The following is a 16,883-nucleotide window of genomic DNA, read 5'->3' on the forward strand; positions in this document are numbered from 1 at the left end:
TAGAGAAACTTGACAGCTTCATTCTTTTTTTTTTTTTTTTTTTAAATTTTTTATTTATTTATGACAGTCACACAGACAGAGAGAGAGAGAGACAGAGACATAGGCAGAGGGAGAAGCAGGCTCCATGCACCGGGAGCCCGACATGGGATTCGATCCCGGGTCTCCAGGATCGCGCCCTGGGCCAAAGACAGGCGCCAAACCGCTGCGCCACCCAGGGATCCCGACAGCTTCATTCTTGATGAAAAAGATGCTTAGTACTAATTTAACAGAATAGCTCTGTCTTTGGAGTCTGTTTTTTCCTTTAAAAATTTCTTTTAAGTAGTTTATTCTTTGTCTTTGTTAGTATGTTTGGATTATACAGTGGGGAATCTTTCTGAATTATGGTTTTAGAGTAAAATGGTTGTTTTAGGGTGCCTGGATGTCTCAGTTGATTAAGCATCTGCCTTTGGCTCAAATCACTATCCCAGGGTCCTGGGATTGAGCCTTACATTGGGCTCCTTGCTCAGTTGGGAGCCTGCTTCTCCCTCTCCCTCTGCATGTACTCTCTCCCCCTGCTTGTGCTCTCTCTCTGTCAAACAAATGAATATTTTTTAAATAAATGGTTGTTTGAGTCACAAGTATGGCAATTAAGCAACCTTATGGAGAAATTGATAATGGAATTTCAATCTCTCAATTTGGGGGGTGGATTGAGATGCGAAGGAGACCTGTATATCTGAAACTGAAGGGTATTACTTGACTTGTTTTGAATTGGAAGTTTAGTGAGTGATGTAGAGGAGTGATAATCTTACTTAACTAGGCTAAATCATATTTTGAAATCCCATGTTAAAATATGAGGGCTTTTTAATTCTGTTTACTGGTTTACCTTTTTTTAAAGTAAGCAGTTTAAAACGAGGTAGGAATATAATGAGTAAAGAAAAACAATGTTTAGGTTAGTGAATAATGGAACATGGAGATTAATTTGGGGATTATGACAGAATCATCAGGAAAAATATTAGGGGATTCCACTCACTAGAAAGTAAGTAAAATAAGACTGTTGTTTGAGGATAATGCTGAAAACATGAAAAATGAAGGAGGCTCTTGAGATCTATATGAGTAATTCTTTTCATAGCTTTTGAGAGGAGCAAACTGACTTTGAAGCAATACTAAATAATCAATAAAGCTCCTTTGAATATAAGGATGATTCAGGTGTCCTTATGACATAAGCAGTTACATTGGCTAGAACTTAAGCTATATGAGGACGTGTGTCTCTTTTATTAAGTGATCCATGTCTGCTTCTTGTGCCTGACACATAGCAGGCAGTCATATATTTGCTGAATGAATGAATGTAGTTTATTTATCAATAAGGTCCTAGTTGAAAGAGTATGGGGTTTAGAATTCATCCTGAATTTGAGTGTGACTGTACCATAAATTTTTTGAAATTGTTACTTGTAGGAAAATTCATATAACATAAAATTGGTCATCTTAGCCATTTTTTTTAAGTTTTTATTTTAATCACTGGGTGCTCATTATGACAAGTGCACTCCTTAATCTCCCATCACCTATTTTCACCCATCCCCTCACCTACTTCCTCTCTCATAACCATGAGTTTGTTCTCTATAGTTAAGAGTCTGAAGGGCGCCTGGCTGGCTCAGTCGGTAGAGCATGTGACTCTTAATCTCAGGGTTATGAATTCGAGTCCCACCTTGGATGTAGAGATTACTTTAAAAAAGAGTATGTTCCTTGATTTGTCTACTTTTCCTTTTGCTCATTTTGCTGTGTTTCTTAAATTCCACAATGAGTGAAATCATAGGTATTTTGTCTTTCTCTGACTTAATCCAGTTAGCATTATACTCTCTAGCTCCATTTCTGTCATTGCAAATGGCAAGATTTCATTCTTTATTATGGCTGAATAACATGCTATTACAAATGTATATCACATCTTTATTCATTCATCTATATCCATGGACACTTCGGCTGCTTCCATATCCTGGCTATTGTAAATAATGCTTCTATACACATAAAACTGCATGTATTCCTTTGAATTAGTGTTTTCATATTCTTTGGGTAAATACCAAAGTATTTGGTGTTGTGATTGCTGGATTGTAGGGTAGTTCTAGTTTTAACTTTTTGAGGAACTGCCATACTGTTTTCCAGAGTGGCTGTACCAGTTTACATTCCCACCAACAGTTTAAGAGAGTTCATTTTTTCCCCACCTTTTTGTCAACACCTGTTGTTTCTTGTGTTATTGATTTTAGCCATTCTCACAGCTCTGAGTGATATCTTATTAGAGTTTTGATACACATTTCTCTAATGATAAGTGATGATGAGCATTTTTTCAGGTGTCTGTTGACTATCTGGGTGTCTTTTTTGAAGAAAGGTCTTTTATGTCTTCTGCCCATTTTTAAATTGGATTGCCTTTTGGGTGTTGAGATTTACAAGAGTCACAAGTATGGCAATTAAGCAACCCCCTGGAGAAATTGATAATGGGATTCCTAGGTCTCTCAATTTGGGGGGTGGATTGAGGTGCTCATACTCGTGACTCTGTTCTTTATATATTTTGGATACTAACCCTTTATCGGATATGTCATTTGCAGATATCTTCTTTCATTTGGTAGGTTGCCATTTAGTTTTGTTGATTATTTCCTTTGTTGTACAGAAGCTTTTTTTTTTTTTTTTTTTTTGATGTAGTTACAATAGTGTATGTTGCTTTTGTTTCCCTTGCCTCAGGAGACCTATCTAGAGAAAAGTTGCTATGGCCAATGTTAGAGAAATTACTGCCTATGCTCTCTTCAAGGACTTTTATGGTTTTAGGTCTCACATTTAGGTCTTTTTTTTTTTTTTTTAAAGATTTTATTTATTCATGAGAGATAGAGAGAGGCAGAGACATAGGCGGATGGAGAAGCAGGCTCCTCACATGGAGCCCGATGTGGGACTTGATCCAGCAACCTGGGATCAGACCCTCGGCCAAAGGCAGATGCTCAACCGCTGAGCCACCCAGGTGTCCCTCACATTTAGGTCTTTAATCCACGTTGAATTTGTTTTTGTGTATGGTGTAAGAACGTGGTCCAGTTTCATTCTTTCGCATGTGGCTGTCCAGGTTTTCCCAACACCATTTGATGAAGAGACTCTCTTTTTCCCAATTGGATCTTTTTTCCTGCTTTGTTGAAGATTAATTGACCATATGAATGTGGGTGTATTTCTAGATTTTGTATTCTGTTCCCTTGATCTGTGTGTCTGTTTTTGTGCCATCACCATCCTGGTTTGATGACTACAGCTTTGTAATATAAGTTGAAGTCTTGCATTTTGATGCCTCCAGCTTTGTTTTTCTTTTTCGAGACTGCTTTGGCCATTTGTGGTCTTCTGTGGTTCCATACAGATGTTAGGATAGTTTGTTCTAGCTCTGTGAAAGATGCTGTTGGCATTTTTGAGAGGGATTGCATTAAAGGTGTAGATTGCTTTGGGTAGTATAGATATCCTAACAATATTTCTTCTTCTAACCCGTGAGCATGGAATGTCTTTCCATTTCTTTGTGTTGTCTTCAATTTCTTTCATCAGTGTTTTATAGTTTTCAGAGTACAGGTCTTCTACTTCTTTGGTTAGGTTTATTCCTGGGTATCTTATTATTTTGGGTGCAAGTGTAAATAGGATAGCTTTCTTTTTAAAAATTTATTATTATTATTTTAGGATAGCTTCCTTAATTTTTCTTCCTGCTCTCTCATCACTGATGTATAGAAATGCAACAGATTTCTGTAGATTGATTTTTGTATCCTGTGACTTCACTGAATTTGTTGATCAGTTCTAGCAGTCTTTTGGTGGAGTCTTTTGGGTTTTCTGTGTATAGTATGTCATCTGCAAATAGTGAAAGTTTTACTTCTTCCTTACCAATTTGAATGCCTCTTATTTCTTTTTGTTGTCTGCTATAGCTAGCACTCCAGTACTATGTTCATAGAAGTGGTGAGAGTGGACATCCTTGTCTTGTACCTCACCGTAGAGAAAGGCTCTCAGTTTTTCTCCATTGAGCATGTTTGCTGTGGGTCTTTCATATATGGTGTTTGTTATGTTGAAGTTTGTTCCCTCTAAACCTACTTTATTGAGGGTTTTTATCATGAATGAATGTTATACTTTGTCAAATGCTTTTTCTGCATCTTTTGAAATGACCATATGGTTCTTATCCTTTCTCTTACTGATGGGATGTTGATTTACAAATACTGAACCACATTTTTGCAGCCCAGTAATAAATCCCACTTGATGATGTTGAATGATTTTTTAAAAATCTATTGTTGGATTCAGTTTGCTAGTATTTTATTGAGGATTTTTGCATTTATGTTCATCAGAGATATTGGCCTGTAATTGTGTTGTTGTTGTTGTTTTAATCTGGTTTTGGTGTCAGGGTAATGCTGGCTTCATAGAATGAATTTGAAAGTTTACTTTCCTTTTCTATTTTTTGGAACAGTTTGAGAATAGGTATTAACTCTTCTTTAAATGTTTGGTGGAATTCTCTCGTGAAGCTATCTGGTCCTGGACTTTTTTGTAGGCATTATTTGATTCTTTTTTTTTTTTTTTAATTTTTTTAATTTTTTATTTTTAAATTTTTATTTATTTATGATAGTCACAGAGAGAGGAGAGAGAGAGAGAGAGAGAGAGAGAGAAAGCGCAGAGACATAGGCAGAGGGAGAAGCAGGCTCCATGCACCGGGAGCCCGATGTGGGATTTGATCCTGGGTCTCCAGGATCGCGCCCTGGGCCAAAGGCAGGCGCCAAACCGCTGCGCCACCCAGGGATCCCGCATTATTTGATTCTTGATTCAATTTCTTTCCTGGTAATCTATCTGTTCACTTTTTTGTTGTTGTTGTTCACATTTTCTATTTCTTCTTCTGTTTCAATTTTGGTAGGTTTTATGTTTCTAGGAATTTATTTCTTTTAGGTTGTCCAATTTATCTTCACATAGTTTTCCATAATATTCTAATTGTTTATATTTCTGTTATGCTGGTTGTTACTTCTCCTCTCTCATTTGTGGTTTTGTTTTTTTTGGGTTTTTTTTTTTTTTTTTTGCATTCTCTTTTTTTCTTGATAGTCTGGCTAGAGGTCTCTTAATTTTTTTTGTTTTTTTTTCCCCAAAGTATCAGCTCCTGGCTTCATTGATCTGTTCTATCATTTTTGTTCGTTTGTTTTAGTTTATGCATCATTTATTTCTGCTCTAATCTTTTTTTTTTAATTTATTTATTCATGAGAGACAGAGAGAGAGAGAGAGAGAGAGAGAGAGAGGCAGAGACACAGGCAGAGGGAGAAGCAAGCTCCATGCAAGGAGCCTGACGTGGGACTCCATCCTGGGTCTCCAGGATCAGTCCCTGGGCTGAAGGCGGCGCTAAACCGCTGAGCCACCCGGGCTGCCCTCTGCTTTAATCTTTATTCCTTCTGCTGATTTTTTTGTTTGTTCTTTTTCTAGGTGCTTTAGGTATTAAGTTAGGTTGTTTGAGATTTTTCTTGCATCTTGAGGGAGGCCTGTAAACTTCCCTTTTAGAACAGCTTTTGTTGTGTCCAAAGGTTTTGAACTGTGTGTTTTCATTTGTTTCCATGTAATTTTAAATTTCTTCTTTTATTGATTATTCATTGTATAGTAGCATGTTATTTAAGTAGCATGTGGTCTTCCCAGATTTTTTCTTGAAGTTGACATCTAGTTTCATAGTGTTGTGGTCAGAAAAGATGCATGGTATGACTTCAGTCTTTTTAAATTTGTGGAGGCTTGTTTTGTGGCCTACTATGTGATCTGTTGTGGAGGATATTCCATGTACACTTGAAAAGATTGTGTATTCTTCTGTTTTAGGATGGGATGTTCTTAATATATCTGTTAAATTCATTCCAGTGTCATTCAAAGCCAGTGTTTCCCTGATGATTTTCGGTTTGGATGATCTGTACATTGATGTAAAGTGGGGTGTTAAAGTCCCATACTGTTATATTATTGATTTGTACCTTTATGTTCATTATTAGCTGTTGTATGCTCCTGTGTTGGGTGCATAACTGTTTACAATAGTTTATCTTCTTGTTAGATGATCTCCTTTATTATTATATAGTATCTTTGTCTCTTATCACAGTCTTTGTTTTAAAGTTCAGTTTGTCAGATATAACTATTGCTACTCCAGCTTTCTTTTGATATCCATTTGCATGATAAATGTTTTCCCATCTCCTCACTTTCAATCTGTAGGTGTCTTTAGGTCTAAAATAAGTCTCTTGTAGGCAGAATATAGGTGAATCGTAATTTTTTATCCATTCTGCCACCCTAGATCTTTTGATTAGAATGTTTAGTTCATTTCCATTCAGTGTAATTATTGATAGATATATATTTATTGCCATCTTAATTACTTGCTTTGTGGTTGTTTCTGAAGTTTTTTCTGATCCTTTCTTGTCTTTCTTGGCTTGCTGGGGTTTTTTTTAGTGATATATTTGAATTTCTTTCTCTTTATTCTTTGTATATTTATTCGTGTTTTTTGATTTGTGGTTACCATTAGGTTTGTATAAAACTTCTGCATATAGCAATTTATATTAAGTTGATGGTCATTTAAGTTTAACCTGTTCTTCCCCCCATGTTTTAGGTATATGGTGTCCTATTTTGTATCCTTTTATTTTGTGTGTTCCTTGACTGATTTCTTACATAAATATTCCTTTTTATTTCCTTTGTGTTTTTTGATCTTTTGTGTTTCTTTTCCACTCAGAGAGTCCCCTTTAATACTTCCTGCTGGGCTGGTTTAGTGGTCATGAACTCTAATTTTATTGTTTGGGATAGCCTATCTCTCCTTCTATTCTAAATGATAGCTTCGCTGGATAGAATATTCTTTGATATAGTTTTTTTCCCATTTAGCACTTTGGATATCTTATACCACTCTTTTCTGGCTTGGAAAGTTGCTGCTGAAAAATCCACTGATGGCTTTATGAGCCTTCCTTTGTATGCATCTGTCTTCTTTTGTCTTGCTTTTAATATTTTTTCCTTGTCACTGTATTTTTGCCATTCTATTTTTATTTTTTATTTTTTTTTATTTAAGAGAGAGAGAGAGAGAGAGAGGCAGAGACACAGGCAGAAGGAGAAGCAGGCTCCATGCCGGGAGCCCAATGCAGGACTCGATCCCGGGACTCCAGGATCATGCCCTGGGTGAAAGGCAGGTGCTAAACTGCTGAGCCACCCAGGGATCCCCTGTTTTTGCCATTTTCATTACAGTATGTCTTGTTGTAGATCTGCTTTTGTTGGGGATTCTCTGTGCCTCCTGGATCTGGATATGTATTTCCTTCCCCAGATTAGGGAAGTTTTCAGCTGTTATTTCTTTGAATAAATTCTCTGGCCCCTTTTCTCGTCTTCTGCGATTCCTATAATATGAATGTCATTATATTTGATGGAGTCACTGAGTTTCCTAAGTCTATTCTTGTTCTGCATAATTCTTTTTTCTTCCTTTGGTTCAGCTTGATCACTTTCCATTACTTTTCTATAGGTCATTAATTTATTCCTCTGCTTTTTCCATCCTACTCTTCTTTCTATCAGATGTGTTTCTCATTTTGTTCGTTGAGCCCTTTATCTCTATGTTACTCCTTATCTCCATGTTAATCATCTCACTGATATTCTCTACTCTTTTCTCAAGTCCAGTGAGTATCCTTATGATCATTCATTGCTTCAAATTCTCCATCAGGCATGTTACTTAGATCTGTTTCACTTAGATTTGTAGCCATGGCCTCGTCTTGTTTATTCATTTGGGACATAATTCTTCTGTTTTTTTCATTTGTCCAAGTTTTGGTGCCTGTTTCTATGTGTGAGGAAAGTCAGCTTCCTTTCCTGTTCTTAAGGGCAGTGGCTTTATGAAGAAGAGCTCCTGTAGTGTCCTGCTGTGTGATGTGCCCCATTCCCCAAGGCCCTTCTCTTCCAGGAGTGTCTTTAGTGCGTACTTGTCTGTTGAGTCCTGGCCACTTTATCCTTCAGGCTTTTTGTCTGCAAAGGCTCTCTTTGCCTGTTGTGGACAGTATTTGGTACCGGCCTAAGTTTTAACTAGGTGTGCTCTAGTCTGCTTGTGAAATATGACCTGTTGCCACTACCACTGGAACCAAGGCCTTGTAAAACCCAGATGGGAAGATACAGTGTTGGCAGGGGTTTGTGCTGGTATGGGGAAGGGTGCCTGCCCCACTGGGATGGCGGTAGGCGTGCCTATGAAGGATGGTTCTTCTAGGGCACAGCGTTGGGGGGACTTGGTGTAAGCAAGTTAGGTAGCAAGTGTTGGCCTTGCACTGGTTCCTGCAGGTCTGTACTTATGCTGGGGCCACACCGGGAAATGGTGGTGGCCACCAGTTGCTTTGATCCTGAGGGCAGGGGGCAGGGGTGTCTCCGTGAATGCTGCCTCTCTGGGACACACTCTGAAATGAGCAAGTAACTTGCCCACTGTGTGCCCTAGGTATTCTTCAGATCGCTGTTTCCATGCTGTGTCTCCACGGCCTGTTTGCTTTGCCTTTTCTCCCAGAGCCAAGCAAGCTGACTCCTAAAATTCCAGGCTTTAAGCCCCACTGGTTGTAAGAACCACAATATTTGGGCTCTCTCACTTTCCTAGCCACTCGTTATATAAAGCTGTTCTTTTCTCTCTAGTCTTTTTAAACTCTTTATTTCCATTTCCTTATGTTAGGTCCTTATTTTTTCCCATATGCTGTTGCTTCCTGGGCTCCATCTCATTTCATCTGTCCTTTTATGATAGTTTTTATCTTTTTTTTTTGAGTATTGACTTACTCATATTTTTATGTCTTCTTTATCTCTGGTGAGTTCTTACTCTACTTTGGGAGTACCCTTAAAAGAGATGATTGGGTTAAGTTTTGAAAAAGTTATACTGTAATGTCTGCTCAGATTTTTCATGTATTTGGCTCATGTTCTAATGTATGTTCATCAGGTAAGTTTTTGGCACTCAGTCTTTTCCTGTTTCAATTTAAAAATTGTCTTGTGGGTAGCCTGGGTGGCTCATCGGTTTAGCGCTGCCTTCAGCCCAGGGTAGGACTCTGGAGACCTGGGATCGAATCCCATGTTGGGCTTCCTGCATGGAGCCTGCTTCTCCCTCTGCCTGTGTCTCTGCTTCTCTCTCTCTGTCTCTCATGAATAAATAAATAAAATCATAAAAAAAAATTGTCTTAAGTTGAGGCTGCATACCATTTTTTAAAAATGATCATAAAATGACTTACGTGGCCCTAGCTATTTGTGGGAAAGTGCTCTGTGTGTGTGTGTGTGTGTGTGTGTGTAAGGGAATGCTGGTGTGTAAGGGAGTATAGCACTGTGTGTGTGTGTGTGTGTGTGTGTGTGTGTGTATAGGGGAGTGCTGGGGACGGGCAGTCTTCTCTATTTAACAGTTGCAATACTCTGCCTGTTTCCACAGACATTCTGCCTCCTGCTAAAAGGGCCTTTCCAAATGGCCGTGCCCTCTCTGCTTCTCTGCCCTCTTCCTTTCCTACACCAACGGGGTGTATCTTTTGCGCTTGAGTCCCTCACAGAGAGCATATGGTTGCTGGGGGTTCCTGAGGTGTGCTGCCCAGGGCAATTTGCTGTCTTGTATTCTGTTTTTTCCCATCTATCTTTTCCCTAGTAAGGCCTCTGCTTTATCTCCACTGTGTCTGGTTCTGGATTTCATGGTTCTTGTACTATGCAAAGGACATATACGGTCACTTAGGGTGAGTCCATCTACACAGAAAGTATGTTTTGCTGGCATTTTCTGTGATTTTTGTTTGTTTGTTTGTTTTTTTTTTTTTGCCATTGGGCTTTCTCACTGTTTGCTTCCCCACTCATCTCGGATTCATGGCTGCCATTAGCTAATTTTAGCAGGCCTTGTGCAGTTTGTTTTGCATAATATTCTGGACGAGAAGATTGGTGTTCCATGGGCATGTTTCTATTGGGGTCTGATGTACTTTTTAAAAGGCTCTCCAAGTCCCTGTACTGAGAATAGACTTTTAGGAGAATAAGGATGAAAGCCGGGAACAGCTGTTATAAAGCTGTTAACAGCTGTTCAGGTGTATTAATGAATGACTGCAGCACAGTGGTAATTGGGGAAATGGTGAGAAGCAGTGGAATTCTGGATATATGTTCAGGGGAAGCTGATCTGGGATTTGCTGATGGACTGGTGGAGTGAAAGAGGGCAGTCATTTGCAGCTGTGCGGGTCTGTCTTTGAGATGCTGCTTCTGCACCGGGGAGCTTCGGGCAGGCTTTAAGTGGGTAGGACTGATTCACAGGAGGACTTCCCCTGTGGCGCTTGCCATCTTGCCCAGTTGCCAAAATGAGCAGTGCCATACTCACTTTACTGATCGGCTGGAATCCTTTAGTGTATTTAAATTCTGGATGGAACGGTTTTTCCTTGGTTTGTTCCAGGTCTGCCATAGAAATCTTGAGTGCCTGGGGGCATGGTTCTGCATCTCTTCCTGGTCCCTGTGCAGCCACACGAGGAGCCACTCCATATTCATATCTTCTATTCAGTTTAGAGGCTGGTCTTGGGCCCCACTGGGCTGAATGCTGTAGCTGCTTCACACACGAGGGGAAAGCCTGGGAGACGTTCTTTAGTCATCTCACAAGTGGTTACCTTAAAGCTGCTCCTGCTTTCTAAGTGCTCAACTGAGGATCCTTGGCCATAAAGAATGGCTCCCAAATTTGCTAGGATTGTGGTTCTCTATGCTTAGGTTTATTATTAATATGATCCCATTTATTTCCTCTCTTTCAGAAATTTACGAAAATTTCTAGTCTGCTGTTTTTAGTGCTGCCATGCTTCTATTCTTATGTTTTGTTTGTCATTTCAGTGGGGGCGTGGGATGTAAGGGAGGCACAATCCTGTGCTGTCTGCCATCTTGGTCTAGTTGTTCCTTAATGATTGAGTGTGTGTGTGTGGGGGGGTATATGGAAGAAAAAAGGACTTGGGAAGATTTTTTTTAGGTTCAGAGGATAGAAAATGAATTGGCTAATTTGTAGTAGATGTTTTTTCAGGTCCTTAATATTTCTGGCTTATTCTACTTTTCATGGATGCTTAATATAGGATAAGCCTAATTGGGTATTATTTATTTTTTCTCTGAAGATTCCTCCTTGGAGGATAGAATCTAAGAAAATATAATTTAAAATCTAGTTTATGTCTATGGGAAATTTAAGCGTCACTCATATTAATTTTCTAATTACCTACCTGTAATGATGTGAATGCAGGAAACCGCCTATAATTTTGTATTTTTTCTGGATAGGGAAAAATGTGTCTACCTTAAGTTTTAATAAAAGGGTAGGATATAAACATGTTTTAACTGTAGAGTTTGCATGAATAGTAAAATTGCATGTATTGAAACATTTTCTTTACTAGGTTATGGTATCAAGTGTTATTGGAATTGATTTTATTTTATGGGTATTAATTTTAAAGTTAAAACTCACTACTCTCTATGATAGTTTTGTGTACTAAATTGGAAAGGTATTTTATGTTGTCACTATGAGTTGGGTGACTGTAGTAATGTTTCATATTAGTATTTAATGTTAATGCATTGAGGCAGGAATTAGGATAAAAGCTTAAAATGTACCCTCCATGAACCAGAGGTGGTGTTGGTTCATTTTTTCCTGTAGTGCAGGCTACTTTCAGTAATTCTCCCATCTGCAAGGGATACCTTCCAAGACCTCCAGTGGATGAAGGTTACAGATCATATCCAACCCTGTCTACACTGTTTTTTCCTACACATAATACCAGATACCTAGGTACCATAATACATAATTCATACTTAGGCATGGTAAGAGATTAATATATTAGAACAATTACAATAATATACTCTAGTAAAAGTTAACGTGACGGCGGTGTCTCTCAAAATATCTTATTGTCCTGTACTCATTCTTGTGATGATGGGAGATAAAGCAGCTGATGCCTCCATGATGAGATAAAGTGAGGGCAATGGCTTAGGCATTGTGACATGGCATTAGGCTGCTAGTGACCTTCCAGCAGTATGTCAGAAGGATCATTTGTCTCGTAAATGCCTTCCAAGATTAGCTGTGCCAGGACAAATCCTCAGGCATGCTATCCAGAGAGATGTTTTTTCCCCACGGTGAAATGCACTTCCATAAAAACTAGAATTTGAATCCAACGGTCCCTTATTTGAGATGTCTGCTTCTCAAGACCACTCCCAGATTTGGTGATGCAGTAGGAGGAGGATACACGGGATTCAGCATACAGTTGTACTCAGGCTCAGATTTATTCTACTGAAAGGATACAAAGTAACATCAGCAAAGGGTAAAGGACATGTGGCACGAAATCCAGAGAATTCCAGGTAGAAGACTCTAAGAGTCTTTCTCTTTGAAATCACAAGACAAGCTATAATTCCTCAAGATGTGCATGGTGCTGTCTGCCGGGGAAGCTTGCTAGAGTGCCAGTGCCCTGGACATTTATGAGGGGTTGGTCAGCCAGGCACCTTCTGCCCTGACTGCACCCAAATTCCAGTTTCCCAGAAGGAAAGACCATGTTTAACATAAACTACAGTGTACAAACATTGAGGCACGGTGAGCCATTCTTACCAGGAAACGGCAGGAACACTCCCTCAGAGACGCCAGCCAGGACCAACCTTGCCAGCAGGCCTTTCTCAGGATAAGTCTCCGGTTTGCTGTGTTGACTCTTTTTTACATGACTCAGATATTCTGATGCCTTGTGTTCTAGATATTAAAGCGTTCTAAGTTGAGGCATGCTAAAGTATTAAATCTGAGAAAGGTTTAATGTGGATTGTTATCAGACTTCCTGTACTAGGACAGTGTCATCTGCTCTGGGTGACAGCTTAAAAAGTAACAGTTCCTGCTGAAGCCCTTGGGTGACTTAGATGTTCTGATTGCTGATGGTTCTTCTTGCTGCCTTTCTAATCCTCTGATTCTTCTGAATTGTGGACTTGTGTCTGACCGTGCAGATTTTCTTTGCCATAGTCTTACTTTCCTATGTAACAATCAGTTCAGTGGTAGTGATGGTAAGACTGCTTTGTATAAAGTACAGATCTTAAAATCTCTCAGAAGTGTGGCAAAGGTAATGTGGGAAGGTGGGCAGGTAGACAGCAGTGAGTTTAATCGACTGGGAGTAAAAAGCTACCTAAAGTCAGCCTTCATTATGCCTTTTAGAAGTTGGCTAACATAATCATCACCACCACTTCTTAGGCTCTTAGCAGTAATGGCAAAAGAGTGAAGGGGCCAGGATGTTGACTTGAGAGTCAATCTTGTAGGATAAGTAGAGGTTACAAGTTACAGTTCCTTTAACAGCATTATCTTAAACATTTTGACAGCTATTCAGGATTATGAAACTGCTCAGGAACACAATGAAAATGATCAGCAGATTCGGGAAGGTCTGGAAAAGGCACAAAGGCTATTGAAACAGTCGCAGAAACGAGATTATTATAAAATCTTGGGAGTAAAAAGGTGAGTTATTTAAAATTTACATTGTTATTTTTAATCAACTGTTTTAAAGCTTATTGTTGCTCGTTTTTCTCCTCTGATTCAGTTCCTTGCTATGTAATTTTAGTCATGGGTTAAACCTCACCATCTTTCACATCATAAACATCACGAAGCTATTTTGTTACAGGCAGATTTCTTTATAGAGATTAGTACTGTGACAATGGGAGATTAGTGATTGGTGACAGAGGTAGGACACTGTAGCATGATTTTTTTTTGGAAGGATAAAGGGGAGGGAGCTTTCTTTTGGTGGGGACAGGACGGGGAGAGCGGAAGGAGAGAGCAAACTTCTCTAGGCTAATAATAAAGTGGCACTTTGAGAATCAACTTAGAGCCACTGAGATAGACAGAAGCTAGGTAATTTATACAAGATCCACCTTCCCTGAGCAAGGGAGCCATCAGCTTTCAGTCACAGTCTGCACCAGAACTAAGTAAGCTAACCAGAAGCAAAATAAAAAGTGTGGTTCAGAGTCAGAGTTCCCTCTTTTAATGCCAGGAATTGTATCAGGTAAGTTGGAAATGCAAAGTTTAAAAATGGGTCTGATTTTTTTTTTAAGAGAAAATTGCAGAGATCAAAAGTAATTTCTTCCCGTTGAGATTCTGAAGGCTGACCAGCTTTCATGATCATCCAGAACTGTACGTTAAGCGTTCAGCCTGTGATCCCATTGGCACCGTTAGGGAAACCAGTGTCAATTTGCCAGTGGGATCTTAAGTGTCTCTTAGTTTTTTTTGTGCCAGTGTGTTGGCCACTTCTTAACTAATGACTGATAATATTAATACTGCTCAGAAACGCCAAAAAGCAAGAAATCATTAAAGCATACCGAAAATTAGCACTGCAGTGGCATCCAGATAACTTCCAGAATGAAGAAGAAAAGAAAAAAGCGGAGAAAAAGTTCATTGACATAGCAGCTGCTAAAGAAGTTCTCTCTGATCCAGGTATTGTTGGTCTTTAACATGTTCTGTGCTTCTGAAAGGGCTGAGTCAGCAGTCGTTGGCCTGCTAGCTCTGCAGTAGGAGGACACATGGCAGGCAGTGTCACACGCGGGGGGTGGCGGGCTGCTCCGGGCCACCCCACGGGAGCTGGTGACTGGTCCCCGGCCTTGCAGTTGCAGAAGTCCAGTTTCAGGCCTGCCCCGGCCAGACTCCCGGCCCTCATGTGCCTGGTGCAGTGGGGAGACCCAACAGTCATGGAGGCAGGAGGCCGGATTTACTGCCCTCCTCCTGCACAAGACACTAGAGCTTTTTGAGTCTCCGCTCTTTCACCTTTGACAATGAGAGCACAGCAGTGAGATGTCTTTAGTTCCTTCCACCACCTTCCCAGATTAGTGATGATTTCTTCATGCCAGACTTACAGGAGCTTGACTAGGAAACCAGGCTGCCAGGCTAGAAGGTACAGTGCAGAAAAGGGGAGTGTACACCTAGCCTGGGGGCTTCCCTGGAATCTTGCCCTAAATCAAATGTTCATTAGATTTACTGGTTGCTAGAAATGTTATCACAGGCTAAAATGGCCTGGAAAATGAGAGAGAAAGCAAAGAAATTAGGTAATACTGAACAATATTTAGACATTTCCAGAGGGAATTTAATGTGAATAACTACTGCTTTTTTGTGCCTTTTCATGTCAGCAGGAGCTATGACTTGAGCTAGACAGATTCTTCAAAAATAGAAGGAAATCATGCTTTGTGCCCATTTGGCAAATATTTTTTGAACATCTGCTTATGCTATGGAATCGAAGCTTTACGATCCTCCGTTCTCATTTATAATCCCGTATGAGAGGTAGAAGTGTACTTAGTGAGTACAGCAGGAAAGTCTGTTCTTTTCCTTAGCAAATGAGCGCCAACATCATGCTTGGTCTGTCTTCTGAGCCTGCACAGTGCACAGGTGGGGCCATGGTCCTGGAGTTGAGGCTCACAGTCACAAAGGCATCGAGAACTGCATTTGTAATTACCAAGAGTTCTTTTTTATTCTATTCCTTTTTCTCAAACCCATTTTAAGGCTGAAATAGTTTTTCTGGTCCCCAAGGATATTAGCTTGCTCTCATGCCACCTGCATTTGTCCTATTTGTCTGTAACAGTCTCAGTCTCGTCAGAGACCTTCCTGGGGGCAGGCATAGCAGTGAGTCGGTCTCCTGAACTGTACACCGGGGTTTTTGGTTCTATTGGGATTTAAGAGGGGAAGCTTGGTGGGTTGGCGAGGTGGAGGCTGCATCATTGGGGCCAGGATGGTGACATGGCTCTTTGATCTTAAGAGTGTGACTTTTGGAGGTCTCCTTCTTGGCAATTGTTTTTTTTTCAGAGAAGAATTTCCTTGAGTAGCTGCTTGTGAGGCAAGAAGATTTAAGGGGCCTGAATTTCAATGAATACCCATTTTCAGCCCTGAACGTGAACCCCTTCTCCGTGATGGGCATCCTCTAGGTTGTTTTTCCAGAGACCAAACCTGGAAGCGGGGTGGGAATGGGAGAGCCGAGGTTTGTGTATCGGGCACACCTGTTTGATGAGAGGAAAGTAAGGAGTCCTGTGCCCCCTCTCCCCTCCCCTGTGCCTCGGTGAATACCTGGGTCTTAATTTGCTCATTTCTTTCATAGAAATGAGGAAGAAGTTTGATGATGGAGAAGACCCCCTGGATGCAGAGAGTCAACAAGGAGGTGGTGGCAACCCTTTCCACAGGAGCTGGAACTCATGGCAAGGGTTCAATCCCTTTAGCTCAGGCGGACCTTTTAGATTTAAATTCCACTTCAATTAAACCAGCTGTTTTTCTGCTCTTCTTCCTTAATTTTTTTTAAAAGATTAAAAACAAAGAAACCTTGTTCCGGGATCCTAATGAAAAAAATTCAAATCTTTTAGTTTGTCCATGACCAAAGAGTTGTTTTAATAGGAAAAATTGTTCTTATCCATTTTAGACTGGAGGTTGATGGGTTTGTGGAGGCAGGGAGGCGAAGACTGGTTCTCTTTCTGACAGAGCAGCCCGTGTAAATGTTTGAGGGTCTGGAAGAAGGGTCTGCGGTAGGCGAACCTGTGGAAGTGCTCACGTATCTTCCTACGCTGGAGCACGCAGAAATGCTTCTTCACAGCCTTGCAAGGTACAGCAGTGCCTACAGGTAGGAGGAGGAGCTGTGGTCTTCACAAGAGCGGGTTATGTTTTAGTATTCTGCAAGACAGTATCGACACTTTGAGCTGTATGTTCTTAGGGACAACTTTGCTTAGGTTCTGGTCAGACCAGTTGCTTGCAAATAATCTTACATTACAGAGCCTCCGTTAATCCACACACATTCCCATCTCTGCTGGCATGAGCATGGCTGGCACAGGAGGAGGGATGGAGCCTGTCTTTTAGAAAACCTGCTCTCAGGTGGTAGTTGATGTTACCAGGTGCAGACTCTGGATGGACGTGAAGCACGTATTTTATGTTGGGGACCTGCAGGAGAATACTGAAGACCATGGTCATAGAATTACTCGTAAAAACCTAAGGACCCTTT

General features: G+C 40.3%; 1 protein-coding gene across 1 annotated transcript in view; it reads left to right on the forward strand.

Annotated features, from left to right (window-relative positions):
- DNAJC3 (DnaJ heat shock protein family (Hsp40) member C3) overlaps nucleotides 1–16,174 on the forward strand; it is an 86,873-nt gene extending 70,699 nt beyond the window's left edge. The window contains exons 10-12 of the mRNA XM_055335810.1: nucleotides 13,249–13,381; nucleotides 14,202–14,350; nucleotides 15,996–16,174. Coding sequence (XP_055191785.1) covers nucleotides 13,249–13,381; nucleotides 14,202–14,350; nucleotides 15,996–16,153 — 440 coding nt within the window. The 3' untranslated portion in view covers nucleotides 16,154–16,174. The remainder of the gene's footprint in view (nucleotides 1–13,248; nucleotides 13,382–14,201; nucleotides 14,351–15,995) is intronic.
- Nucleotides 16,175–16,883: the final 709 nt, after the last annotated feature.

Source organism: Nyctereutes procyonoides, unplaced genomic scaffold (genome assembly GCF_905146905.1).
Source record: "Nyctereutes procyonoides isolate TBG_1078 unplaced genomic scaffold, NYPRO_anot_genome, whole genome shotgun sequence".
NCBI lineage: Eukaryota > Metazoa > Chordata > Mammalia > Carnivora > Canidae > Nyctereutes > Nyctereutes procyonoides.